Below are 27319 nucleotides of genomic sequence, written 5' to 3'. Positions count from 1 at the left end.
AAACTGTGCCAGGTAGCTTCACATTTTTAAAAAAGGTACCCTTAGGAGAATCCCTGAAATGATCCCCACTGCATTGGTCTTGATTAGCCAGGGACACCAGGTTTCTTCCACAGATTGCCTCTGGTCAATTTTCTATGCATCTTGACAAAAAAGAAATGTGAAAAGTTCTATGTTGGATCTCAAAACCAGGCAACACAAGGCTGTGTTTGTCCTTGCTGACCCAGGAGACAAAGAAAACAATTAAAACTTCTCATGTTTTATCCTCTGGTGGTGCTATCAGCATAAAGGCGAAGGACTGGTCTAGAGCATGGATGCAGGGAGGAGGTGCTAGTGTTTCCTGCCTGGTGTGGATTTGGGGGAGACCACCTGACTCAGCCAAATGTATCATTTATAGTAGGTAGTTGAAAGGCTTAGGAAGATGGAGCTTCTGCCATACAAAATACCCAAAAGCAGGCAGGCTCTTAGAAATCTCTTTGATTCATTGGCAAAGGATGGCTGAAGCTTCTTGGAACCTTCAGACCCCTTGCCCAGGAAAGTCCCATGATCAGAGCATTCAAATGATCCACTTCTTTGTGGCCAGGGACAGATCCAGGTTTTGGGGAGTGTGAAACCTCTGTAATTTGAGGGAGCCCTCTTAAATACTATATAATCGGGAATGCAAAATTAGGTATGAAATGAATGTTTATTTGGAATAGAACTGTATCAAAGGAAATTTTAAAATTTTAAGTTGATAAATTTCACAAATGTCAAAATACCTAGAAAAGTATCAATCTTTATTGAAGATATGCCTCTAGAGAAACTTTTTTCCTGCAAATTTCTCATAGCTTCATTATTTGGTGAAATTTTGTAATTTTTTTCTAGAGAGAATAGATAATTCCCTCTTCTAGCATGGTTGATCGAAAATTGATTTTTTAAAATAGTTTAGAAATGTTTCTTTCAGTTTCACCATTTGTTATTGGTAGTTTCACCACTACATTATTGGTAAAACTTTTAGGATTATTACATTTTGGAGAAACTCTTACACATTTCTTTCATATATGATAGGAGCTGTATAAGATTTCAGGACATTTTGGCCGGGCACAGTGGATCACACCTGTAATCCCAGAACTTTGGGAGGCCGAGGCAGGTGGATCTCCTGAGATTAGGAGTTCGAGACGAACCCAGGAGGCAGAGGTTGCAGTGAGCCGAGATCACGCCATTGCACTCCAGCCTGGGCGACAGAGTGAGACTCTGTCTCAAAAAAAAGATTTCAGGACATTTTAAGTTGTGTGTGTGTTGATGTGTAGGCATGTATACATACACTTAACAACTGAATCTTAAATGTTCTTTCAATTGATGAATGAGTTTGTTAATCATTTTGCCATCAGTTTTATGTTGGTCCCTGCATATTTGTGTTAATATGGTGGATAGTAAGAGTATTACTGGAAGCCATTCCTACTGATACTGTTGGAACAATTTAACTAGACACAGAAGTGACTGCAAATTATACAAATATTCCCCCACTGAATCATAATTAAATGTTACTCCTACACAATGTCCCCTTAGGTGAGGATTCACATAGACATTCCCATTGTTACTCAGCTGAAGGGAAAATGTGGTAGAAGTCCTAGTGGAGCGAGACAGTGATCTCCACAGATTATAGTGTAAATTACCTACTTTTTCAAATTAAAAAAAAAAAAAATCACATGATCATGTGACTCTATTACCAGGGTCTTTGCCAGGGCCTTGGAAGGGACCTATGCAAGCAAGAAACCCTTGACGCATGAGCTTTATTAGCTCCATGGTAGATCTACATGTGAAAGTTCACTCAACTTAATCTAGGCCTACTTCCCCGAACATGGTGGCCGGCTAGGCTTCCTTCACTCGTCATTAAATGTTGAGAAATGACTGGCATTTCAATCCAACTCAGTTTCCCAATATTTCCTCAACTTAAAAGCCTTGCCAGTTTGGGGTTCCATTCCTGCATATCCCCACCTTCATACAGCAGACAGAAAAAAGAGCCAAGCTTTGAGGAATGTTTCCTAAGAGGAAAGTAGGTTTTGGTCCGGCCTTTCCATCTGCAGTAGAGAGGGCTTCCCTCAGTCGTGTAGGGCCCTTGTCTACATAAATAATTAGAATCACTCCAAGTCAGTATGTCAGCACCATTCTGGTAGCCCACTTTCTTGCAGTCCCACAAAAGAAATACTGTGCTGGCCAGAAGCAGTAGTCAGCTTGTCTGGCTGTCCTTCCTGGAACAAGGGCCTGGCCTTGAGGTTTTAAGACAGCCTGATCCAGACATGAGTTCTAGTGCTCCTTGGAGCATCTGATGGGTCGCATGGGTGGGCTAGAAAGTTGGAGCAAACCATGAAGGGGAGAAACCAAGCCTGGGACTGAGGCCCATGCAGGTCCGGGTCTAGGTCCAGGCCTGGGGTACTCTACCTGAATGACACCATCGAGTCCTGGGTATTGGAGGGGGACTTAGGACATTCTGAGGAGGGTACTTGAAAGCACAGGGCACCTGAGGTGTCTGTGCCCATATCTAAGGGCAATACTAGCAATGAGACTTTTTTCTTTGTTTTGTTTTTTTTTTTCTTTTGTTGTTGTAGTAATGACTGTGAAGTATTCAAAGATAGAAACTTCTGGAAAAGCTGAACTTACCCTGGAATTGTTCACTGTCATTTTAATTGGCTCTATTTAAATAATTTTCCTGAAGAGTATGATGATTGAACTTTAGTAAGTGTATTTTGTCTCCAGGGATTTTGATTCCTGGCCACCGACCCCTCTGTACTCCCAACCTCATCCCCCTGGTGTGGGACCTTCTCTCCAGTCTCTATATGAACTCCCATTCTCACCTCCTCATTCTAGTGTTCCTGTATGGCCATCTCTGGATGTTATTTGTGAAAGATTTGAGAGATTGAAAACAAACTTCCGTGTCTATTTCTCTGTCTTTGTTTAGGAAGCAGGGAGGATGTTGGTGGATTGAAGCCAACAGCAAATGAGTGTGCTCACAACTTTCTTTTGCTAGTTTCCCCTCTCTTGCTAGTTTCCCTCTCTTGCTAGTTTCCCCTCTCTTGTTAGTTTCCCCCTCTTGCTTGTTTCCCCTTCTCTTGCTACTTTCCCCTCCCTTGCTAGTTTTTCCCCTCTCTTGCTAGTTTCCCCCTCTCTTGCTAGTTTACCTTCTCTTGCTAGTTTTTCCCCTCCTTTGTTAGTTTCCCCCTCTCTTGCTAGTTTACCTTCTCTTGGTAGTTTCCTTCTCCTGCTAGTTTCCCCCCCTGGTTAGTTTCCCTCTCTTGGCAGTTTCCTCCTCTTGTTAGTTTCCCCCTCTTGTTAGTTTCCTCCTCTTGCTAGTTTCCCCCTCTGGTTAGTTTCCCTCTCTTGCTAGTTTTCCCCTCTGGTTAGTTTCCCTCTCTTGCTAGTTTCCTCCTCTCTGGTTAGTTTCCCTCTCTTGCTAGTTTCCCCCTCTCTTGGTAGTTTCCTCCTGTTGCTAGTTTCTCCCTCTGGTTAGTTTCCCTCTCTTGCTAGTTTCCCTCTCTGGTTAGTTTCCCTATCTTGCTAGTTTCCCTCTCTGGTTAGTTTCCCTATCTTGCTAGTTTCCCCCACTTGTTAGTTTCCTTCTCTTGCTAGTTTCCCCCTCTCTTGTTAGTTTCCTTCTCTTGCTAGTTTCCCCCTCTCTTGTTAGTTTCCCCTCTCTTGCTAGTTTCCCCCTCTCTTGTTAGTTTCCCTATCTTGCTAGTTTCCCCCTCTGGTTAGTTTCCTCCTCTTGCTAGTTTCCCCCTCTCTTGTTAGTTTCCTTCTCTTGCTAGTTTCCCCCTCTCTTGTTAGTTTCCCCTCTCTTGCTAGTTTCCCCCTCTCTTGTTAGTTTCCCTATCTTGCTAGTTTCCCCCTCTGGTTAGTTTCCTCCTCTTGCTAGTTTCCCCCTCTCTTGTTAGTTTCCTTCTCCTGCTAGTTTCCCCCCCTGGTTAGTTTCCCTCTCTTGGCAGTTTCCTCCTCTTGTTAGTTTCCCCCTCTTGTTAGTTTCCTCCTCTTGCTAGTTTCCCCCTCTCTTGCTAGTTTCCTGCTCTCTTGCTAGTTTTTCCCCTCCCTTGCTAGTTTCCCCCTCTCTTGCTACTTTACCCTGTCTTGCTAGTTTCGCCCTCTGGTTAGTTTCCCTCTCTTGCTAGTTTCCCCCTCTGGTTAGTTTCCCTCTCTTGGCAGTTTCCCCCTCTCTTGGTAGTTTCCTTCTCCTGCTAGTTTCCCCCACTGGTTAGTTTCCCTCTCTTGGCAGTTTCCTCCTCTTGTTAGTTTCCCCCTCTTGTTAGTTTTCTCCTCTTGCTAGTTTCCCCCTCTGGTTAGTTTCCCTCTCTTGCTAGTTTCCCCCTCTGGTTAGTTTCCCTCTCTTGCTAGTTTCCCCCTCTCTGGTTAGTTTCCCTCTCTTGCTAGTTTCCCCCTCTCTTGGTAGTTTCCTCCTCTCTGGTTAGTTTCCCTCTCTTGCTAGTTTCCCCCTCTCTTGGTAGTTTCCTCCTGTTGCTAGTTTCTCCCTCTGGTTAGTTTCCCTCTCTTGCTAGTTTCCCTCTCTGGTTAGTTTCCCTATCTTGCTAGTTTCCCTCTCTGGTTAGTTTCCCTATCTTGCTAGTTTCCCTCTCTGGTTAGTTTCCCTATCTTGCTAGTTTCCCCCTCTTGTTAGTTTCCTTCTCTTGCTAGTTTCCCCCTCTCTTGTTAGTTTCCTTCTCTTGCTAGTTTCCCCCTCTGGTTAGTTTCCTCCTCTTGCTAGTTTCCCCCTCTCTTGGTAGTTTCCTTCTCCTGCTAGTTTCCCCCCCTGGTTAGTTTCCCTCTCTTGGCAGTTTCCTCCTCTTGTTAGTTTCCCCCTCTTGTTAGTTTCCTCCTCTTGCTAGTTTCCCCCTCTCTTGCTAGTTTCCTGCTCTCTTGCTAGTTTTTCCCCTCCCTTGCTAGTTTCCCCCTCTCTTGCTACTTTACCCTGTCTTGCTAGTTTCGCCCTCTGGTTAGTTTCCCTCTCTTGCTAGTTTCCCCCTCTGGTTAGTTTCCCTCTCTTGTTAGTTTCCCCCTCTCTTGGTAGTTTCCTTCTCCTGCTAGTTTCCCCCGCTGGTTAGTTTCCCTCTCTTGGCAGTTTCCTCCTCTTGTTAGTTTCCCCCTCTTGTTAGTTTCCTCCTCTTGCTAGTTTCCCCCTCTGGTTAGTTTCCCTCTCTTGCTAGTTTCCCCCTCTGGTTAGTTTCCCTCTCTTGCTAGTTTCCCCCTCTCTGGTTAGTTTCCCTCTCTTGCTAGTTTCCCCCTCTCTTGGTAGTTTCCTCCTCTTGCCAGTTTCCCCCTCTTGTTAGTTTCCTCCTGTTGCTAGTTTCTCCCTCTGGTTAGTTTCCCTCTCTTGCTAGTTTCCCTCTCTGGTTAGTTTCCCTATCTTGCTAGTTTCCCTCTCTGGTTAGTTTCCCTATCTTGCTAGTTTCCCCCTCTTGTTAGTTTCCTCCTCTTGCTAGTTTCCCCCTCTGGTTAGTTTCCTTCTCTTGCTAGTTTCCCCCTCTCTTGTTAGTTTCCCCTCTCTTGCTAGTTTCCCCCTCTCTTGTTAGTTTCCCTATCTTGCTAGTTTCCCCCTCTGGTTAGTTTCCTCCTCTTGCTAGTTTCCCCCTCTCTTGCTAGTTTCCTGCTCTCTTGTTAGTTTCCTCCTCTTGCTAGTTTCCCTCTCTTTTGCTAGTTTCCCTCTCTTGCTAGTTTCACCTCTTCTGCTTGTACTCTGCTTCTCATTGTCTCTGGCTGCTCTCACCTAGGGTATAGCATTTGGCCTTGCATATGATGGTGGCAGAGCATGTGTACAAAGAATGCTTGAAGGAACTTAGTTTGGAGAATAAAAGATTTAAGGAAGACATGTGAGCTTCAACTATCTGAAGCTTCATCATGTGGAAGAGAAGAAGCCTTATTCTTTGTGACCCCAAGCAGTTAAATTGGGTCGGTGAGTAGAGGTTAGAGAAAGATTCAATTCCAGGGGAAAGAAAAACTGTTATGGTTGTCAGAAATGGAATGTGCTATGTCGTGGTGATTGCTTGGCAAATATTTTAGGGACCCGATTCCGACATTGGTTGGATTTGGAATTCATTCTTTTGTGACAAGTTGAAATGAAGTATGAGGAAATCTGTGTAACAGCCCAAGGTTAGATAACATCCTCACAGAGCAAGAACATCCCTTTTCTTTGATTTTACCTTCTCCTAGGTTCAAGTGGACCCCACTTCTGGGAACTGTAATCTGAGTCTTTCACGCTTGCATATGGCATTTCTTCTACCCTTGTATGTTTTGTTCCTGTAGCTCTGCTGCCATTCCCTGGCTGGGACCCCCTTTTATCTGCCAACTTGGTTAACTCCTCTCTCATATGTCTCTCGAAGTCACGGCCTAACCAGGCATGCCTATCTAACCATCACCTTACCTAGGCTCAGCTTGTCTGTATGTGGCTTAAGCCAGGAGTTAGTATGGGGACTAAGTTGTCATTAAACCCTTTCCAGTACCTGTGATTCTGTGAATCTATGGCTCTTGCTTTATTTGGTTTGGCCATGATTGGACAGTGGGTCCCACTGGAAGATGGCTCCTGGAATAATATCCCCCATCATGCCCCTCTCTGACTTTTCTCTTTCGTTCTCTAATTCCCTCACTAACAGAGAAAGAATATATTTTAATGAGAACTTCTGAAATAATTTCTGGTTTCCTTTCTTCTGGTTTTTTTGTTTTGTTTTTTTCTTTTGAGACAGAGTCTCGCTCTGTCACCTGGGGGCATGATCTCTACTCACTGCAACCTCCACCTCCCAGGTTCAAGCGATTCTCCTGCCTCAGCTTCCCAAGTAGCTGGGATTACAGGCTCCCGCCATCATGCCCAGCTAATTTTTGTATTTTTAGTAGAGACGGGTTTCACCATGTTGGCCAGCCTGGTCTCAAACTCCTGACCTCAAATGATCTCCCAACGTACTGGAATTACAAGTGTGGGCCATCATGCCCAGCCCTTGTTTTCATTACTAGAAATGAATTAAGTTTTATGGTTTTGCATATTGTAAAAATATTTTACTCTGTGGAATCTTCCCTTTTGGTGTGTTTTAGAAACAGAACTATAGAGGAAAGAAAAGTATGATGGGACAATCAAGTTTATTCATTCTTCCTCAAATGATCTGGACTTAGTCTTACCTGCCTAGCGAAAGTTGGGCTGTGTTCCCAACAGTGGGAGTGAAAAAGTAGCAATACCGTATACCCACAGCTGAATTGATTTCAGCCCCCACCCTGAGGTCTCACAGGAGCAGACTGGACTCATCAGCGCCTGTCAGTCATGGCCTATGCTCCTTGCTAAGCCTTTTGTCTTCCTGGACCAAGATCCTTAACCTTCGTCACATCACTGATTTGGAGAACCTGCTGGATCACTTGGCAGAAGTGACACCAGCTCTGGAGTACCTCAGTCTGCTGGGCAACGTGGCCTGTCCCAACGAGCTGGTCAGCTTGGAAAAGGATGAGGAAGACTACAAGAGATACAGGTGAGTGTCCAGGGGTTGGAGCATGGTGGGAAAAGGGAAAAAGAGAAACTTTAGGGGATGATATTATACTCTGGGGTGCATAGTAGATGTTTGGTACATATCAGTGGGTTTCCCGTGACAATGTTAAACTTTTACCTTTTGGTAACCTATAGCCGTTGTCTCTCTTGGTTGAGGTCACAAAAGCTAAGAAAGATGAAAAGTTATTGCCTTGTCTACTTTTTTTGTGAAGTGCCAGATATTAAGTATTTTAGGTTTTCCAAGTTACATGGACTCGTCACAACTACTCAGCCCTGCTTTCATAATGCAGAAGTAGTCATATGTAATTTGTGAACAAATGGGCATGGCTTTGTTCCAGTAAAGCTTTATTTACAAAACAGATGGCAGGCTAGATTTCACCCATGGGCTGTAACTTGCTGACCCCTGCTCTGTGTTGTAAGATCTTTCTGTGGTCTGTCTCAGAGTCATCTTGAAGAGAGAGATGACTTCCCACCAAAATTTAGGGAGCTCATAGACAATCTCAAGAGGAAGTCCCACAGGCCCATACCTCTCCACCATAGAGCTATGCCATGGTGCCCACCAGCCATGCGCTTTGATGGGCTCCAAGTAGAAATGCTTTTCGTTCTTCTCTCTACTTCTCAACCATGTGCTTTAAAAGCCCTGATCCAAAGTCATTTAGAGAGTCTTTTTGGTCTTACCCATTTTACCAAAGTCACCTAATTTTCCTTCTTCATTTAAAATTGTCTGTGTTCTCATTGTTGATTGTTGTTTTGTAAATGCTTTAATGACCTTTTCATGGACCTCTCTCTCCGTTATGACATAAGCTCTCATTAAACACCCCGCCTGAATCACTCTTAAAAATAACTTAATAAATTTTGTATATGTATATATGCATATATACATATACGTCTGTGTCTATATGTATATGTATGTGTACACACACATTCATGCACTTGTTCATTTATTCATTCATTCATGGGGCCAAGAAGCTATGTATGAAGCCAACCATGTAGGCACGTTTTTGTAATTTTTTTCTAGAATGAGAGAGGTAGGGAGGGATTGGTCTCAAGTACAGGGCTTATGAGGTTGCTAAAGGAAAAGAAGAGCTAAGAAAAATTTTTTCTTTTCTTTTTTTTTGTGTATCATCAGCTCTCAAATAATTACTATTTGTTTTTTCTATTGTAACTGGTCGCATTAGCAAAAGTACTAAGACCAAGGTATATGGGGTCAGATCAGAAGATCTGATGTGGAGTCCGGCTTTCCCAGTGGGGCTTTTAAAATAGGAGGACAGTCTATATCAGTATTCCATAATCAAGGATCTACCTCTGAGTCATCCAAGGCATTCTGATGCAGTTGGTGGCAATTACAACACAACAGTCCATAGGTGTTTCTGATGTCAGTTGGCTTTAGAATTCGGAGACACTCAGCTCCCAACAAGTTCAATTTCTTCCTTTACTGTCTCACACCATTTTATAGATCCTATCCTGTGTATTTCTCTCACTTCATGTATTTCCACATCTAGAGAATGGCTTCCAGTGGGTAGGAGCTGAGTTGTCTTGACTCTTGAAGCCTCATCAATGCCTAAAGTAGTGCTGGATATGAAAAAAGGGCTTGGCACCTTTTTTTTTCTGGAGGTGGTTTGAAACCACCATTCCTTCTCAGGAACTAGGAACTTATAGGGAGATGCAGGGATCTTTGGCCATCTCAGATGCCCACTGCCCATTTGGAATCAGATCCATTTGGATGTCAAGAAATGCAGCTAATAAGCAAAGGACTATGATTCAGACTCAATCCAAGTGCTGGTTGTGGGTCATGAATCTTTAGGGAGGGCTGGATTCTACAAGTGTGGTCTATCTCATGGGCTAGCCTGGGCACCGTCCAAGCCCATCCTCTCCACTCCAGTTCTGTTCCCTTGGAAGGAGTTGAGGGGTGGGGCTAGGGAGGTGGTTTGTGAGTGCGCATATGACAAAGTTGCCATGAGAGGCTAGATTCTAGAGGTCATACAAAACCAAAATCATAACTAGTCAAAATTAACTTAGAAAATTTGCATCATCCACAATGATGGCAAGATGCTTGCACTCTGAGAGAATCAGGGACTAGGAACAGCACAAGGAACAGTAAATATGTTCCCATGTAGTTACACATTCACTGCACAGCAACTGGTTGAAGAGTGGAGTGGTAGGCTGATTCTCTAGCACATTTAAATTTTTTATTCATTTAATCTCTTTATTTTTTACTGTTGGTTTGATGAGTGCTCACACTTGTATATGGAAAAGATAGATATGTGTTTGATATAGTTCCATTCTATGGTCTGTAAGCAGATCCGCTTTGTCCTTCCTCGAGTTTGTGCTCCATTTGCCACTGAGAAATTTTAGGGTTTTGCAATATGACTTTTGATTCTGGAGTTCCTGTGGCATTTGTGTTTATACAAAGCAAGCAGCTGCCTTTTTTTTCTTTTCGTAAAACATTTTCCTGGCCCTTCATCCACAAAACATGAGGTTTGCCTTCCTTCTAGCTGTTACCCAGAGCCTAATAGTAGAGCCTCTATGTAAATTTATGTGACGTTTTCACTAGAAAATTGCTTAAAAATGAATGATATTTCTAGAGTTTACTGTTTTTCACTTTAAGTACATTTTCTGACAATATGTGTTCTATTAATCATTTAAGCAATACTAGGAGCCTTAAAGGAGTGTATTCAGAAGCAAGAACCCATGGTTCATTTAGTGCTGTCTGAAAAAATTTCTTATTGATTGGCATCCTCTGTGGTTATGTGATGTAATATTTATAATATGTCACCCAGGCATACATCAAAACAAGTGTGTCTGTTGTTTCATTTCCATGGGAGATGTTGATTTCAAAGAGGTCAGCCCCGTTTTTAGGTCATGTTGTGGCCAACCACTGGACCAGAAATGGGAAGTGACTCGATTTATGTAGTTATTGGAAATGGCATCACAGAGCTTGAGTTTCTGTGGAGTCTTTCCTCCCCTCCTCCCAAATTCACCCCTTTCACTTCCTCACTTACCCCCTGTGCACCCAGTTGGATTTTCTTGGCACACATCCCCACCGTAAAACAGGCTCATTAAACTTATATGTGAGCATGAACATACTACCAAGTTGTTGAGTAGCACCCTGGCCCCACTGGGGCAGGAGCAGAACTGTGCCTGGGGTTTCTCTTTGCCATTCATCATAGTTCATGGCTGAGAAATGCCCATGGCCCTGTTATTATAGGAGCTTAAACCTGTCTGTGATTTTCAGTGTGTACACACCATGCTGCTATTTTGGGATGAATGTGGAATGGAGGTGAATGTGATAATCAGCAGCCTCCAGGATTTGGGCAGGAAGAGAACAGCAGTGCAAGACTTGTCCAGAGAGACCACCATGCTACTGAGAAACCACTTTAGTGCCCCTTGTGGATTTCAACGCTAGCCAAAATAACAAATCAATATGGGAAAGTTGGGTGCCCAGAATGGTCTATTTCTTGTCTTCCCTTGCCATTGCTTTTTTTGTTTTTGCTACAGAAAGAACAGTGGACTGAAGGTTAACAGTAGACAAGTCTGGACTTCACCTTTCAAATAAGGGAGTTGGTCTCATGGTCTTTTAGCTCTTCCTCTGTCACTGAACCCTCTGTTGTTCATCCCCTCCTGCCACTCCAGTCTCTGGTTGGCCTTGCTTTCCTCCCTCCTCCCTGTAGGGCCTTCTGTATTCCTTACAACTTTCAATTATTTAAAACGTGACACCCTTTCTTTGTTCCCCTGCATGGAGTAGCCCTGGGGCCTGCCCAGTGTCTGCAGCACTCAGCCAAAGGGAAGGAGGGAGGGACCCTCCGCCGTCTGGTCGCTCTGGGCTGCCACCATTTCCCAGACGAATAGGAGCTGTAAAACTTGTGGCTTACATAACCCAGTGAGCATTCTCCAGCTAATCTACAATCTGGGCTTTGAAGATCACAAGAAAGCAAAGGTCACGACCCAGAGATCAAAGTGACAGAAGCCCACAGAGTAATTGCCGGTTACCCTCTGTAGAGGGCCTTGGTCTGTCCTGTGGGTGTATTGTTTGCACAGAGACTTCAAACATGCTGCCGGTGAACTGTGAGGAAAATCAGCTGGCCTCTGCCAGTTGTCAGGCATTCATGAATGCTGTAGGTGAGCTCACCTCGGCTCATTAGAGTGAGATTGTTGTCATCTCTCTGAGCATCTGCAGTTATTCCACTCACACTGTTTGTTCATTACTCTGTGGTCTTTGTTGACTTTCTCACAGTCGTCATTTACTTGGGGGTGTTGGGGGTGGTTATATAAGGAAATTGGAATAACAAGAAAGGACGACATGGACATTTTTATTGTAAGTCAACTTTGAGCCACGTAGAGTTCAAGCAAGGTAGCATTTGAAAGAGGCTTAGACATCATTTGGCCCATCCCCTTCACAGCATAGATAGAAAAACTGAGGCTCAGAAAGGCAGCAGAGACTGAACCAAGATCACAGGTCAAGATACACTCAAGAGTCTGGCCTCTTTCCCTATGCTATTAGTCCCCAAGCTTTTTGTTACAAAAACTTGCCCTCCTTTTATTTTTCTCCCCAACACTTTAAAAACTTTGATCTCTCAAATAGGCTGCACTGAAGCCATTGCTAAGTTTATTATTATTATGAAACAGATACATTCAGCAGTTGATCACGGCTTCTGTTCAGCGTGAGGTAACCAGTGCTATTAAATGGAGTTAATGTAATCTAGTCAACAGTGAGGAAGCATGATGTTTTGTTGACGGACTCATCTATCCCATCAAGCTTTGTGAAAGATTGAGAATGGCTCACAGATCACCCATTGCTGCCTTCAGGGGTCTCAGGTAGGGCATCAGTAGCTTGTACCATGTCTCACTGCCTCCAAAGAATGGAAGCAAGAAGTCAGCAAGAAATAATGCAAAGAAGCATAGACTGCCGTAAATGGGAGAAAATTTTAAAAACGAAACAAAACTCCAATGACCCCATGCCCAGTTCCCTCAAGAATTGGAAACTTGGTACTTCTTGAAAAGAGTGTCAGAGAAAAAAACATGTCAGCCAACCCCATTTGCAGACCGTGGAGGCCCATCTGAGCTTTTCTGTGGTTGTAAGGTGTTCCTGGGGAGCAGCCATTGCCCTGGGGGGAGCAGCCATTGCCCTGGGGATAACAGTTACAGGCAGGGGGAAAGAACATCCTCCTCTCTCTCTCAGGTCTGGATGAAAAGTGCCTGAGTGTTGGGACTAGATCAGAGAAAATTGATTTTGGAAAGAAAGAAAAAAAAAGTATTTCTCCTGTTCCTTTTCTCCTCCTAGCGGTTTTAGCTCTCTCCTTAGAGGAGTCCTTTAAGCAAATGGAACATTCTATGTGAGAAGAAAGAGGACCTGAAAAGCTCAATGTGCTGGTCTCTCAGATTTAGGAAATCTGTTTCCAGACAGAGACATATGGGTCTTTAAGCACCTTCCCAGGATCCCTGCTCTCCTCTTGATAACCCCACCTTCTGTATCTCAGCCAAGAGCACCTCTGACTCTCACCCCCACCCCTCACCACCCCCAGCCTTGGGAGCTTTCCCCCAGCCACCTTGAGAAAGTCAGGAAAATTGGAGTTGCCCTCTGGAGCTAGGGACGTGAGACTTAGAAATTAGACGGATCTCTTTTCATTAAGCAGTGCCCTGGCTTAACAAGCAGTTTTATAAATCTGAAGCTGTCTCCGGGTGTCGCAGGATTTATAGATGGGGGTTTCTGCCATAAAGTGGTTTATGATGGCTGCCTTCTGTGTTATTAGTAGCTGTCTCTTCCTTCAACCATTGCTGTTTGATAATAGCCTTAAAACACCCAGAATTACTTACCTGCAAACCCTATTCCTGATAGCCCCTGTTGACAGTCTGAATAAGTTTAGTGCCCTTTTGTTGTACTTTACCTTCAAAACAAACTGATTGAACCATCAATAGCTCGTGGAAGCTGACAGAGGGATGTCATCTGGACTAGCCCTTGTGATTGCAGGTTATCTGGGGGAGTTAACCTTCCCGCATTGTTAACTGAAATGTTTTATGTACTATGCAACTTTAGGATATGGCTGTGATAACCCCAGTAACTAAGTAATACATCACAGTAAAGAGATTTTGGTGCAACAAATAACCCAGGATTAAATTTACAAGAGTTGAATTGATATTGTAAAAGCCTTCATTCTGTGGCTTTGGGAATCCTCTCTTGTATTTTTATGGCAAACTTGTATTACACTCAGGATTGAAGCTATGCCTTTTGACACCCTGACATGACCTAGAACAAAGGGAAATAGATCTCCCAGGACCACGAAAGGACAGGCAAGCAGGAAGCCCACTGACTTATCACTTGGCAATAATGTTTGGAGCCAGTTCCAAGCCACGAAGGGGCAAGAAGATCTGGCAGACATGGCCACTGGCTGGGTTCTGTGCGCTGCAGGCATTGGGTCAGGGCAGCCCTTAGCAGAACTGGAAGGAGACCCTTTGCTGCCTCACCACCCTCCTAATTTCAAAGCTATTATTCCTCATGGTGTTATTTTCACGAGGACATTGGTTCTCAGCAGGACCAGCAGCATCAGCATCACCTGGGGACATATTAGAAATGTACATTTCAGGCCCAGTTCCAGAAATACTGAATCAGAAACTCTGGGGATGGGGCCCTGCCATCTGTGTGTTGGGAAGTCTCCAGGAAATACTGATGCCCACTGAAGTTTGAGAACCACTGTGCAAGAATAGGAGCTCACCGAAAGAGCACAGATCTTCTGTATTGCTTTTATCTCCTCATGTTGGTACTTGACTCAGGTCCTGACACACAGTAGCTGTTCCATAATTACTTGTTGAATGAATGAATGTATGAGTAAGTAAATGAAAGAAGACATCTCTATGGAGGAACTTTGGACCCTGGGCTGAATCTCAGATGGAACTATTTGGGGCAAGTCCTCCTAGTGTCCCTCAGACCTCTCCAAGCAGCAACCACTTGGAAACCCAGGCTGGCCCACGGGACGGGTGAAAATCATCCCTCATTTCAGGGGGTGACTGGCAGCCTGTGTCATGGGCTGTCTCTTCGATTGTATAAGAAGAGTGATCTGAAAACAGCAGCTCTTTGTCATCTAAAATTTTTAACTAGCTTAAAAGCCAGCACCTCTCTCTCTCTCTTTCTCCTTTGATTTCAGGGCTGTGATCCAAAGTGAGGCAAAATGACAATGTGCGGTCTGTTGTCATCATGGTTCCTGCCAGCCCCGTGAAGGCATCTTTCACTCCATCGTTAAACATTGGCTGATTTTCTAATACTGATGTTTTCTTCACCTGAATATTCATCTTTTCCCACCCTACACTTAGTGGGTGTCTTTACTCCCTGCGCGTCACTCCTGACATATTGTTTCTGTCTGTACATGTCTTTATTTGAAAGAGTCTGTTGTCATCAAGACTTTTCTGCTACAAGCAGAAGATGGAAGTTTTCTCTGACATTGACTGAGGCCGGTGGGAGCTCTACTGGAGGATAGAAAAGATATTTGGTGGTGGTTCATGCCTGTAATTCCAGTAGATGGATCACTTGAGGTCAGGAGTTTGAGTCCAGCCTGGCCAACATGGTGAAACGCTGTCTCTACTAAAAATACAAAAATTAGCCAGGAGTAGTGGCACACACATGTAGTCCCAGCTACTCGGGAGGCTGAGACAGGGGAATTGCTTGAACCTAGGAGGCAGAGGTTGCAGTGAGCAAAGATCATGCCACTGCTCTCCAACCTGGGCAACAGAGCAAGACTCCATCTCAAAAAAAAAAAAAAAAAAAAAAAAAAGAAAAAAAAAGAAAAAGAAAAGAAAGAAACAAAGAAAGGAAAGATATTTGGGTGTTTTTTGGCACTTTCTTGATTTTGGGTGAGGTTAGCAGGTATTTGGAGGGAAGGGAGAACCCAGGGTAGGAAAAGGACAATAGATTGAGGCCAGGGAGGAAACAGGAAGTAGCCAGAGTCAAATTTCCAGGACACCAGGCATGGGGTGGACATTTCTGAAGGAAGAAAAGAATTTCATAATATTTTGACCTTAACAATGAGTCCTGTGAAGGTTACTCCTGCAGACCTCTAAACTATTCTCTCTGGCTTTGGGATGGTCAGCCAAGCCTCTTACCTGGATAAGCATATGCAGGCCACTTGGTGATAATGTCACTGAATCCTTGGGGTGTTGCTTCCTCAGTTGGAAACCTCTGTGACTGGTGGTTCCTTTGCCTGAGTTTTGCTTGGGCCTGCTGGGCTTGTTCCACCTACTCGGCCTGGTGGGCTGCACTTGGCTCGTGCTACCAGTTCAGATCCCATACCTGCCAAGGGTGAGCCAGGTGTGGAGTGGTAAGGGGTACATGAGCAAGCAAGCACAGGGTCTGGCCACTGCATACAGCCAGGCATGCTGGCAGCAGCAGGCTGGGCAGCTCTAGGCACTGGCATGGGCACTAGCTCCCTGTGAGGCTGCATCTGGACCAGGCATACCACAACCAGCTTCCACTGCAGGCACTGGGGAACGTGGTGGCACCTGGAAGCTTGAAGATGCCAGGAACCACAGAGCCCCAAAGAGGGTGTCACAGCCTTGGCTTGGGGAGCTGTTAGGTCTGGGCTCCCCAAAGGGCCACAGCTCTTCTCTCTGTCTCATCACCCACAATGTGGCGAGCGGGGGGACATGTTTCAGCCCTGTTTGTGTTACAGCTCTTTCAGTCCTGCCATTTGGTGGGTCCCGAGTTCTTGTCCCAGATCCAGGAAGAATGAAGCATGCACACAACTGGAGGGTGAGCAAGGCAAAGACGTGCGTTATTAAGCAACAGTACAGCTCTCAGGACAACTAAAGTGGGTAGCTCCTTTCTGCAGGCGGGTCATCTCAGTTTCTGTGCAGCCCTCAGCAGAGAGGAGACCCAGAGTGGGTAGCTCCTCTCCACAGGCAGGTTGTTCTATCATCTGCCCAAGTTTGGCTGAGTCTGGGGCTCAGCCGGCCTTGAGCTCCCACCGGCCTCAGTCAATGTCAGAGAAAACTTCCATCTTCTGCTTGTAGCAGAAAAGTCTTGATGACAACAGACTCTTTCAAATAAAGACATGTACAGACAGAAACAATATGTCAGGAGTGACGCACAGGGAGTAAAGACACCCACTAAGCGTAGGGTGGGAAAAGATGAATATTCAGGTGAAGAAAACATCAGTATTAGAAAATCAGCCAATGTTTAACGATGGAGTGAAAGATGCCTTCACGGGGCTGGCAGGAACCATGATGACATCATGGGCATCAGAGGAAAGGAAGTGCATGCTGATTGGTCCATGGGTGGCCACAGCAGGGTCCAGAAAAAGTACCATATGTTCTCACTCTGATTTACAAAACTGGTAGCCCAGCCCCTATGCTTTAGGCCACCCCTGGCCTGATGGTGGGGTTTCACCGGGGACACACCCCTTTCCACCTAGGAGCCTGTCTGCCTCCTGCTGCCAGCCATCAACCTGCTGTCTACAGTGCCCATGGTGCCCAGGCTGTTTGTGCCAAGGGATGCCTGCAGGCCCATGCTGAGCTGTCCTCCGCTGTCCCTTGGCCTCCCTGCTGTGCTCATCAGCACCCAAGGTCCAGAAGGGGCTGAGGTGGCAAGGGGCTGGTGTTTCAGTACTGCTCCGAGCATGTACACACTTAGCCAGATTGTGACAGTGCCTGGGCTTGGCCGCCACTTTGCTCCAAAATTGGAGTGGGCATTGGGAGTGGGGAGAGTCCAGGCAGTGGGAGCAGGCACTCCCAAGCCTTCCATCGGAGGGGGGCTTCCCAAGCCCCCAAGAGCACAGGGATGCCTGGGTCTGCAGCTGCAGCTGGGCAGCTGCAGTTGCACCTGGGAGCAGGGGCTCCCGCCTCACCAACTCAGGAGGGCATGGGGCTCCCACCTGTTCCTGGCTCCTGCCAGCTCCCCAGAGCAAGCAGCCCCTACTGCAGCTGGTGTATTTGCAGCAATTGCTCCAGATGGGCTGCTACTGCCAGCAATAATGAGACCACCTTACGAATGTGGAAGGTGGCCTTGGGAACCCAAGGCTCCAGTGAAGGCAAGCCACACTGTTCCAAGTAACATCCTCACTGAGGAATAGCTAGGTTCTTGGGGTTGCCTTAAGGTGTGGTTCCTTGATGCCCATTTGAGATTTCCTGTTTCTCCTTTTCCATTGAGTTTTCAGTCAGTAGACCTCTTGCTCTGTGCTCCCATAACCACTCTATGCATAACCTCGATTTTGGCACTTAGCTATGCTTATTCCTAATTTCTCCATGTGAGTGTATAATTTCTGTTACACTGAGAACACCTTTGAGAGCAGGAAGCATGTTGAAATCACATCTGTATCCCTAAGGCCTGGCACATAGTAGGTGATCAATAAATATCTGTGCAACTGAAATCAACTGGTATGTTTTTTTTTTTTTTTTTGAGACGGAGTCTCGCTCTGTCGCCCAGGCTGGACTGTGGACTGCAGTGGCGAAATCTCGGCTCACTGCAAGCTCCGCTTCCCGGGTTCACGCCATTCTCCTGCCTCAGCCTCCCGAGTAGCTGGGACTACAGGTGCCCACCACCGCGCCCGGCTAATTTTTTGTATTTTTAGTAGAGGCGGGGTTTCACCTTGTTAGCCAGGATGGTCTCGATCTCCTGACCTCATGATCCACCCGCCTCGGCCTCCCAAAGTGCTGGGATTACAGGCGTGAGCCACCGCGCCCGGCTAACTGGTATGTTATTGACTCCATTCTAATGCCAGTTTTCAAGATGTGGTGAGAGTGAGCAAATAAATTTGTCCCTGCCTTCAAGAAACTTACAGTTTGGGTAAGGACATTAATGAACACCAAGAAAATAATTAGAAAACAACAAAATGTTTGACTGTAAGGTGCTGATAGCATATTCTAGGAGTCCTGGGAAGGGCGAAAGCAATGAAGGGTGGAGGTGTACAAAAAAACCTTCACAGGAGATGAGGCTTGAAAGATGAGTATATGCTGAGGAGGCTGGGTATAGGAAGGAAATGACAGATTCCCTTGGAGATAATCCATTGCTCTTGACACTGGGTACTCACCTCTTGATAAGCAGAATAGGGTGGAAACAACTCGCTTGTCTGATTGTTGGACTATGGAACTTGATGGAAAGCATCTTGGTTAGTGACTGTCCCTGACGAGGGAGAAGTATAGACACATGTCCATACCTCTTATACGTTTATTTGTGCATTTATATAACTATACCCTGGCCAAGTGGTTTTTCTTGTCAACTCCATATATACCTATTTGAGGACAGTTAATTACACTAGCAGCCATTGGCTTATTTCTGGAGTCCATCTGCCAAGTAATTCTTCCAGGGAAATGGAGAGCACCTAGCATTTGTTGGGCCATTAATATCTCCTAGAAATTAACTCCCCCTATTTCTCCTTGATAATCTTCATAGGTTAGCAAGTGTGGAAATAACCACATGTATTATCGAGGGATGATGCGAACAATGTTCTTAAGACCCCTGCCTGATTCCTCAAGGAAGCATTTCTCAGCTACATGTGTTCCTCACTTGTAACCCACAGTCATCCAGGTCATTACAGTCTATGATACAGATGACCCATAGGAATGGCAGTGACGTAAAGGGTACAATCAATTTGTAGGTTTATTTTACTGAGAATTTCTGTGTAGCAAAGAAGCTGAGCCTGTTTTCTAGACTGGAAGGAAGGGCATGCGTTGATAGGGTGCCACTGGCTAACCCACGTGTGTGTGTGTGTGTTTACCTTTGAGCCAAGTGTACCATTAGTGTGTGCTTCTAATGTTTAGTTGTACATGTGTGTAAGATAGAATCATTCTGACTTCTCCAAGGAACAGTTGTTTATTCTTTGTGAAAGAAGAGAGGAGGAGCAGCCAAGGTCTAAGTTCCAGAAGACCGGATGGTGTGGATTCTTGAAGATCAGACAAGCTGTCGGGATCTCTGAGGCTGCCACTCAAACTTCCTGAGTTGTCTCTGACTCTTGTCTTCCAGATGCTTTGTTCTGTACAAGCTGCCCAACTTGAGATTTCTGGATGCCCAGAAAGTAACCAGACAAGAACGAGAGGAGGCGTTGGTCAGAGGAGCCTTCATGAAGGTGGTGAAGCCCAAGGTGAGCTGCCTACTTGCTGTTCTTCACAAGGGATTTACATCTCATGGCAGTGCTTACACCCCAGGGCATGCAGAATGTCCTCTGAGTGTTTAGAATGCAGTTGAGATCTCACATGAAGGGTCCTTCCATGGACACATTGTTGGCCAAACATGAAATAGGATTAGGTGTAAATTGGATCTTCCTGTTTTACCAATAAAGCAGCACTATGCATAGTCCAGTGGTGAAGTTCTGCGGGGGACTACAGGTCTCCTTCTTGGAGATATTCACTAAGTGGGGCCTCTGCAGGTTTGCAGCTGAGAAAGGAGAAAGAGGAAAGCATTGGGCATGGGTGGGCTTTTGGGGTAGGTGGGATTCTTCTAGTACTTCAGAGGGGGATTTTCTTGTTTGCCACCAAAGGGAAGCTAGGGAAGAGTGATTTTCTTCCATCACAGGCAAGGGCTCCACGGCCCTCTGAGATATCGTTAGTGTGGAAGGTGATGTTTTCTGACAATGTGTCCCTAGGCTGGCATGTGCCCCCCACATGTATCTCTCCAGAGCTGATTAGAATGGTGTTTACTGACCTTTCCTTTACCGGCTGAGTCTGTAAGTGAATTTGGTGTCATCCTAATGGCAGCTCTGATGAGGCAGTGGAGAATTGGCTTGGGGTCTTGGATTCAGACACAAGGAGATTTTTTAAGGACATGGATGACTGTCTCTTTGGGAGGAGTTGGGAGTCCTTCAGTGAAGCCAGAGGCTGGGAAATGGACTCAGTGACCCCTGATGACCTCCTTGGAGAACCGTCATTGCCTTGAGTCTCTGAGGAGCTGTGTGGTCACCTCCCATGAGATTGCAACTTGTGTGTTGAAAATGCTGGCACTGATATCCTAGAAGTCTAGTTTATCCTCAGCTATTGACTTATAGCACTCTGCATGTGCATTGGAAGTGATTAAAGGGGGGAAAGAAAAAACAAAAACAAAACAGAACAATGAAACATCTTCCATCAAGTTGCTCTGCTGGCAGCAGACCTCAGGCCACTTTCTTTCCCTGAATCCATGAGGTGCAACTTATTTTCCATTATGCTGAATAAAATTGCTAGCAGTTGTGGAAATGTATGATATGGAGGGTATATTACTGGCAGATAAATGTATTGTTACCTCTTTCAGCATGTGGGAAATTAATTGAGTGATTCATTTCATAGCTATTAAAGTGTTAACAGTGCTCCCTATCGAGGCACAGGTTTGATGTATTGCACACAACTACCTTTAGTTATTCTAGCTTTTGTAATTTTTCCAAATGAAATAATTTATTTCTTGGCCTTCTTTTTATTTGTTTTTGGTGAAAACAGTCCAGAGATAGCCAGCATGACCAAACCCAGCAAAAGTACAACAAATGCACTCTATAATATCCTGGGTTATTATAAATAACCTGCCCACCCTACATATCTCACCTTCTTGTATACATCTGTATTCATGTGTATACCTGTGTGCAGAGTGGATCAGTATTTCTTCTGCGCTCATTGGCGCTTTGATGTGGGCAGCTCTACATTGTCACACAAAATCTGAAGGGGTAATAAATGTAGTACCCACCATATCTGGATGGGGCACTCAGTGCATGCCCACCCCCCCATTCTTCTAAGGTTCTTGGTGCACAGATCTACAAGTTTTCACATCATCCTCTAAAGTAGAAGGAAGGGGTCATTGGCTCTCTTTATGGGTGAGGGAACTGAGGGCTGGAGAAGTTAACTGGGCTGCCCCAGGTCACCTGGCTAGTAATTGTGGAGCTGGAGGTTTACCTTGTGTCTGACCACTGGGCCCACACTCTTCTCTCTCTGCTTTCTCACCCCTGGAGCAGTGAGCTACATATTTACCCTGTGGATCTCTTTGTTCAAACAAAACCTCCTAAGGTCTAAATGAGGAAAACAGGTAAGAGCAGGACTGTTCTGTTGAGTAGAGGTGGGAGGAATCGAAATCCTTCCTTGCTTTTGAAAGCATCTGAGACTGGCTCCTTAAAATCCAGCATTAGTTGTTTCTGAGTCATTAGCAACATCAGCAGAAATGCCCTTTAGAGTTCCCAATTAGTTTCTAATCAATTCTAGAATTAGTTCATGTTTGTATGATTGACTCCAATATCCTGACTAACTGTATTAAGCTTTAAAAAGCCTGTTAAGGTGTAAATTAGTTCAACCATTGTGGAAAGCAGTATGGCAATTCCTCAGAGAGCTAAAAACAGAACTACCATTCGACCTAGCAATCGTATTACTGGGTATATACTCAAAGGAATATAAATCATTCTATCATAAAGACACATACATGTGGATATTCCCAGCAACACTATTCACAACAGCAAAGACATGGAATCAACCTAAATGCCCATCAGTGACAGATCGGATAAAGAAAATGTGATACGTATACACTATGGAATACTATGCAGCCATACAAAAGAACGAGATCATATCTTTTGTTGGAACATGGATGGAGCTGGAGGCCATTATTCTTAGCAAACTAATGCAGGAACAGAAAAACAAATACCACATATTCTTACTTACAGGTGGGAGCTAAATGATGAGAACTCATGAACACAAAGAAGGGAACAACAGACATGGGGGCCTACTTGAGGCTGAAGATTGGGAGGGGAGAGAGGAGCAGAAAAAATAACTATTAGGTACTAGGCTTGGTACCTGGGTATGAAATAATCTCTACAACAAACCCCCATGACACAAGTTTACCTATGTAACCAACCTGCATATTTACCCCCAAACCTAAAACAAAAGTTTAAAAAAATACCCGTTAATTATTTGAGGAGAGAGACTAAAGTACTCTTACGAAGTATGGTGATCTTGGTTCTCTTTCTGTAGTCACATGATTTCCAAACCAAAGAGGACTTAGAAATCACCTAGTCTGTGCTCCCATTTCATGGATGAGGGAGCTGGGAGAGGATGTAGTTTCCTGAGGCTCCATGGAATTGGGACCAGAACCCCTGGGGGTCTGGGCTTCCAGTTAAGTGTTCAATTTATGCCATGATTCTTCAAGTGCCCAGGACGATTCTTCTGTGTTCTTGGTTTCATATCGAACTGGATGCCTACATTGAATGGCAGGCAGTTCCCTTTTGTCTGTTATTTTCAGAGATAGGCAGTGGTACTTTTCTTGTAGAAAGAAAGATGCCAAATGAGCTCCTTGCTGAATTAATAAATTGGCATTAAAAAGGCTGGTTCTCACCTGTTCACAGTGTGTACAGGCATATGTTTGTTCCCATGCAGGTGTGTATACCCGCTTCCGTCTCTGTGTATATATACATATGCATGTTCTGGGAGGTATGTGTACACCAGAGTCAGCTTCTAAGTGGCAAGCAATTTCCTTTCCATGTGTTGCTGCCGCTGTGCTGAGCACACTCAGGGAAGACCTATTTTTCACGATGGAATCGGAATCTCAAGCTGGCTCCTGTCCTTTCCAGGGCAGCCAAGGCCTGTTGTGCTTATTCAGCAGAATGCTCTGATGGATGATTAAGGTGGCCGTGATTTGGGGAGCTATTTTCATTTTATTCCTGACATAAAGAATTTGGGAGAATGGAAAATGTCCCTCCAATCACAGCTCTTGCCTTGGAGGTAGGGAAACGGGCAGTCTGGGTGTTCTCGGCTGACACAAATGCAGAACCATCCAGGAGGTAATAAAGGCCCGATGTCGCAGAGGTCTAATTGGGTACCTGGCAGGCACTGGCGCTTGAGTGCAAGTCCTCGCTCCCTTTCTCCCATGATGACACATTTCTCCTCCGTGGCTGCCTTTTAGCTTTTGTTGTTTCAAAGCTGGCTTCTGTCTGAGCTCTGATTGTTGTAGAGAAAGATGCTGTCATTCATTAGGAAGTGATAGCTGAATGCTACAATGGATGCTTCCAGACTTTATCTCTCTCTGAGTGTGTGTGTGTGTGTCTGTGTGTGTGTGTTATTAGTTGATGGACCTGCAACAGCTAGGCTTTGTCATTTCCAAAATTCAAATATATAAAATATATATAACTTTATCAAATATTGGCCATTGAATCATGCCATTGTTAATACAGAGAACACCACACTGGATACAGAGAAGGTTCAAGCCCCCAAAGAAAGAGCCCTCTAGTAACCAAACTGTGAAGCCCCTCACTGCACTGGGAAACATAGATCAAAGGGGTGCAGAGGCCTGTCCAGGATGACGTGTGTGGTCGGCATGTCAGCCCTGCACATCAGAGAGACAGCTCAAAAATCCGACAGTCAGAATTGTTTAATTATGTCCTGACTTTGTAATTATTCATCCCTGTTCTGGCAAAGAGCACAGTTGTCATTTCTTTGACATAATTATTTAAAGTTGAGCCCTCTTGTTTACAGGCATGTATACAAAGTTGGCTACCAACTGTTTAATCTTCAGAATCTTGAAGGAGCCTAAGGAGGGCAACTCTAGAAAGTGTTTTGACGCTTATGTTTTTCTTGCATTAATATCCATCCTCTCATAGGGAAGATGTGGTAATAAATATGTCTGTGAGTAGTGAGGTGTCTTTGAAGACATGTCACTTGTTTGTTTATGTGGGCACAGTGTGTTCAAACATATGTTTTTTCCCATGCAGGTGTGTATACCCGCTTCAATCTCTGTGTGTGTATACATATGCATGTTCTGGGAGGTATGTGTACACCAGAGTCAGCTTCTAAGTGGCGAGCGATTTCCTTTCCTGATTTTTCCACCTGATTTTCCCATCGTGTAGTTTGTGTATTTGTGTAGTTTGTTGTAGCTTGTATATTTGTGTGTGTGCCTACGTTTTGATACTTGGGAGGGTGGGCTATTGTGTATGTGTGTGTGTGCGTGTGTGTTTGTGTGTGATAGAAAGAAGGAAGGAGAGGGAGGGAGATGCACTGTGTTGAAGAAATAAACTTTGGAGTACATGCATTTCCAAAAGTCTCTCCTATTCTTTTCCCCTAAACTGAAAATTGGAAACTATTTGGGCCTGAGAATCACCTGCTCCCACGAATACCCTACATAGTCCTGCCATTGACTCTTGGAGTTAGGTCCTCACTCCCCTGGGTACCTTTAGTTTCTTCCATCTGTGTCTGTGTTTTTAGGTTTCCATGCAAAAGGCTATCTAGGATGAAGACAGGGAATGATTCATAAGGAAGCTGACTTCTCACTGGGATGAGGAAGCTGCTCGCCCCTGGGGTGCCAGCTCCATGAGGGCAGGAACCTTGTGTTTTGTTCGTTTCTGTATCTCTAGTACCTAGTCTATAGCAGAGATTCAGTCAATACTCATCAAAGGAATGAACCATGAACAGCAGAGCATATTGGAAGATCCATCATGAAAAGGTTGTTGTATATGTTCTAATTAGTTCAGTCAACATGGTTACCTTAAAAGGCAGGAAAGAAACCATTGCCTTTAGACAGTGTGTTAATTGCCACCTGTACACTGGCAGAAAAGACAGATTCTGGGCATCATATTTGTTTTTCCAAAGGATTTTCCCGGGATTATTTATGATGGGAAGACCTACTACTACCACAATCCCCATGACTTGGCTTTTCCACTGGGTAGCATTTCAGGGGGAGGCAAGGGTGTGATCTGAAGCTGTGTTCTCCTCGTCACTCGGGGTGGTACTGGAGTCCTCCTTCTTTCTCAACCCACCTGCTCATATTAGGGCTTTTAGGAAGTAAGTAGCTCTTCTCATGAAACATGTTAGGGTACCCACAAGTCTGTGTGTAGTTACAATGAAATTTTCCCTGTCTTCGCCGCTATTGTATTTTTTGTCTATACCTAAAGGAGCACTACCTAGTTGCTTCTTTGCTACACTTAATTGTTTTTTATGCCTAGTCTAGCACTTTACTAAGTGCTGTCTTATTCTAAACTACACTGCGTATGTCTTTGATATCTTCTGTTACTCCTATGTAGCCCAATTGCAAACGCATAAAAGGGTATCAGAAACTACTTCTAGGTTTATTACAATTACTGTCCTTTATACTCAATATTTTCAAGAATATATATTTTATATAAAGCCAGGACATGCCTATAAATAAACATTATAAATCACAAGTACATTCAGTTCAACAGACCATCAGCCAATATATTTTGAAAGTTCTCCACAGTGCCAAACATTCAAAAAATAATTTAAAATATTGGTGGTTTTTCTGGATGTTTCCAACTACCTGAATGTGCTCATGTTTTTATGATTTTTTTTTTCTGTTTTCATGCAGATGTTTCTTGTCTAGAGACATATTCAGATTCTATTTTCAGATGCTTTCTAGTAAATTTTGGAGAGAGGAAAATTTTTTAATTAACTTTTTTTTTTAAGAAAATGCTTAGATGGTGTGTTCAAAAACAACTCTGGGAGCCAAACATTTGCAGTTTGTTTGTTTTTTCAACCTTATTGCTGACTTCACAGTTTGCACGTTCATTTGAGGGAGAATCACTTAAACATTTTGTATTTCTCCATTTTTAGAACCATGGCATCCTGTGCCTCAAGCAAATGCTTCTGGAGTATTGCTCTTTGGAGGCGGCCTCTGTAGCCTTGCATTTGGGTAGCAACCCTCTAAAATAAAAAAATAGAGCACGGCAGGAAAGCCATGTCTCTGGTGTGCTGGTGAAACCAAAATCCACAATAGAAAGAAGGAAGGTGGTAGCAGCCTCTTAGGGGCATTCCCAGGAGTCCTAGGGGCCTTGACAGGTGCTGAGCACATGGTAGAGACTACTGTCCATGAAGCCAGTGCCTGGGGGTTGTTACTGTTTCCCTGATGGGACCTCTGGCTTGCCCAGCTCCCCAATGGCCCAGCTTCACCCTCTTCCTCTTTTTAGCCTCCCACATGCTCGCTGCTGTCCAAAGATGCTTAGATGGATGTATCAAGAGGATCATGGAAGTAAGTAGCATTTTTTAAGTGCTGGGGATAAGATGAATAACCCTTGGATACTTTGTCCTGCCTCTGCAACCCAACAACTGGGAGAAGTGTGGTAGATTGCATTGTTTGTCTAAAACCATTCCTTTCTCTCTGCCCTTGCTGTGGCTCCCCATCTAAGGGAGGAATACACTTCCCCATTCCATTGACTTTGGCCTTGGCCATGTAACTCCTTGACCAATGGGATGCGAGTGGAAGTGACAGCATGACAATTCTGGGCCAAGGCCTTACGCAGCACCATGTGTTTTCACTCACTGCTCGCACACGTCTGCCATTTGCTATGAAAACAACATGAGAGACACCGTGACCAGACCTGAACCTGACTTGAGGCCTGCAAACATCCCAGCCAACCACAGACCTCTACATGAGAAAGAAATGCTTGTAATAAGCCACTAAGATTTTGTGCAGTAGTGTGCTGACTAATACCTAGGCAGGCCATCCCATCCACACACCCTACCTCTGCTGCATCTCTGGCCATTGAACCAGGGTCTTAACTGGAACACAACTTGGAGTTTTGTGAGGTTAGTGGCAGTCATTGGTGCCACAGCACCAACTACTGTAGGGTTTCTGGGTACTTAACTAATTAGGATAGCAGGGCCAGTCTAGAGGTCAACTGGCTGCCTAGTGGTACATCAGATGCACAGAAACTTCCCTGATATGTGAGTTAGAAGAACATGCATGAAGTAGTCACTGTCTGCTAGCTATTGTACCAGCTGCTTAACAATTTTATCTCTAATTTTCTCCCTAAACTTGAATCTACAAATGAGGAAACTGATGATCAGATAAATTATATACATAACCTAAAATTACAGAGCAAGGTGGAACCAGGTCCTTTTATTTCCCCGGGTCTTCCTAAGCCCCAAAACTTATGTTCTTTCCCCTCTATGTCTTGAATTACTTCA

At 44.6% G+C, this 27319-nt stretch overlaps 1 protein-coding gene across 1 annotated transcript in view; it reads left to right on the top strand.

Moving 5' to 3' along the window:
• Positions 1–27319, top strand: part of LRMDA (leucine rich melanocyte differentiation associated) — a 1137335-nt gene that overhangs the window by 610365 nt on the left and 499651 nt on the right. Inside the window, exons 4-5 of the mRNA XM_063709979.1 lie at positions 7330–7469; positions 19431–19548. Coding sequence (XP_063566049.1) covers positions 7330–7469; positions 19431–19548 — 258 coding nt within the window. The remainder of the gene's footprint in view (positions 1–7329; positions 7470–19430; positions 19549–27319) is intronic.

This window comes from Gorilla gorilla, chromosome 8, assembly GCF_029281585.2.
Source record: "Gorilla gorilla gorilla isolate KB3781 chromosome 8, NHGRI_mGorGor1-v2.1_pri, whole genome shotgun sequence".
NCBI lineage: Eukaryota > Metazoa > Chordata > Mammalia > Primates > Hominidae > Gorilla > Gorilla gorilla.
The sequence above is the reverse complement of the archived record's forward strand: the minus strand, read 5'-3'. Positions and strand labels throughout refer to the sequence as shown.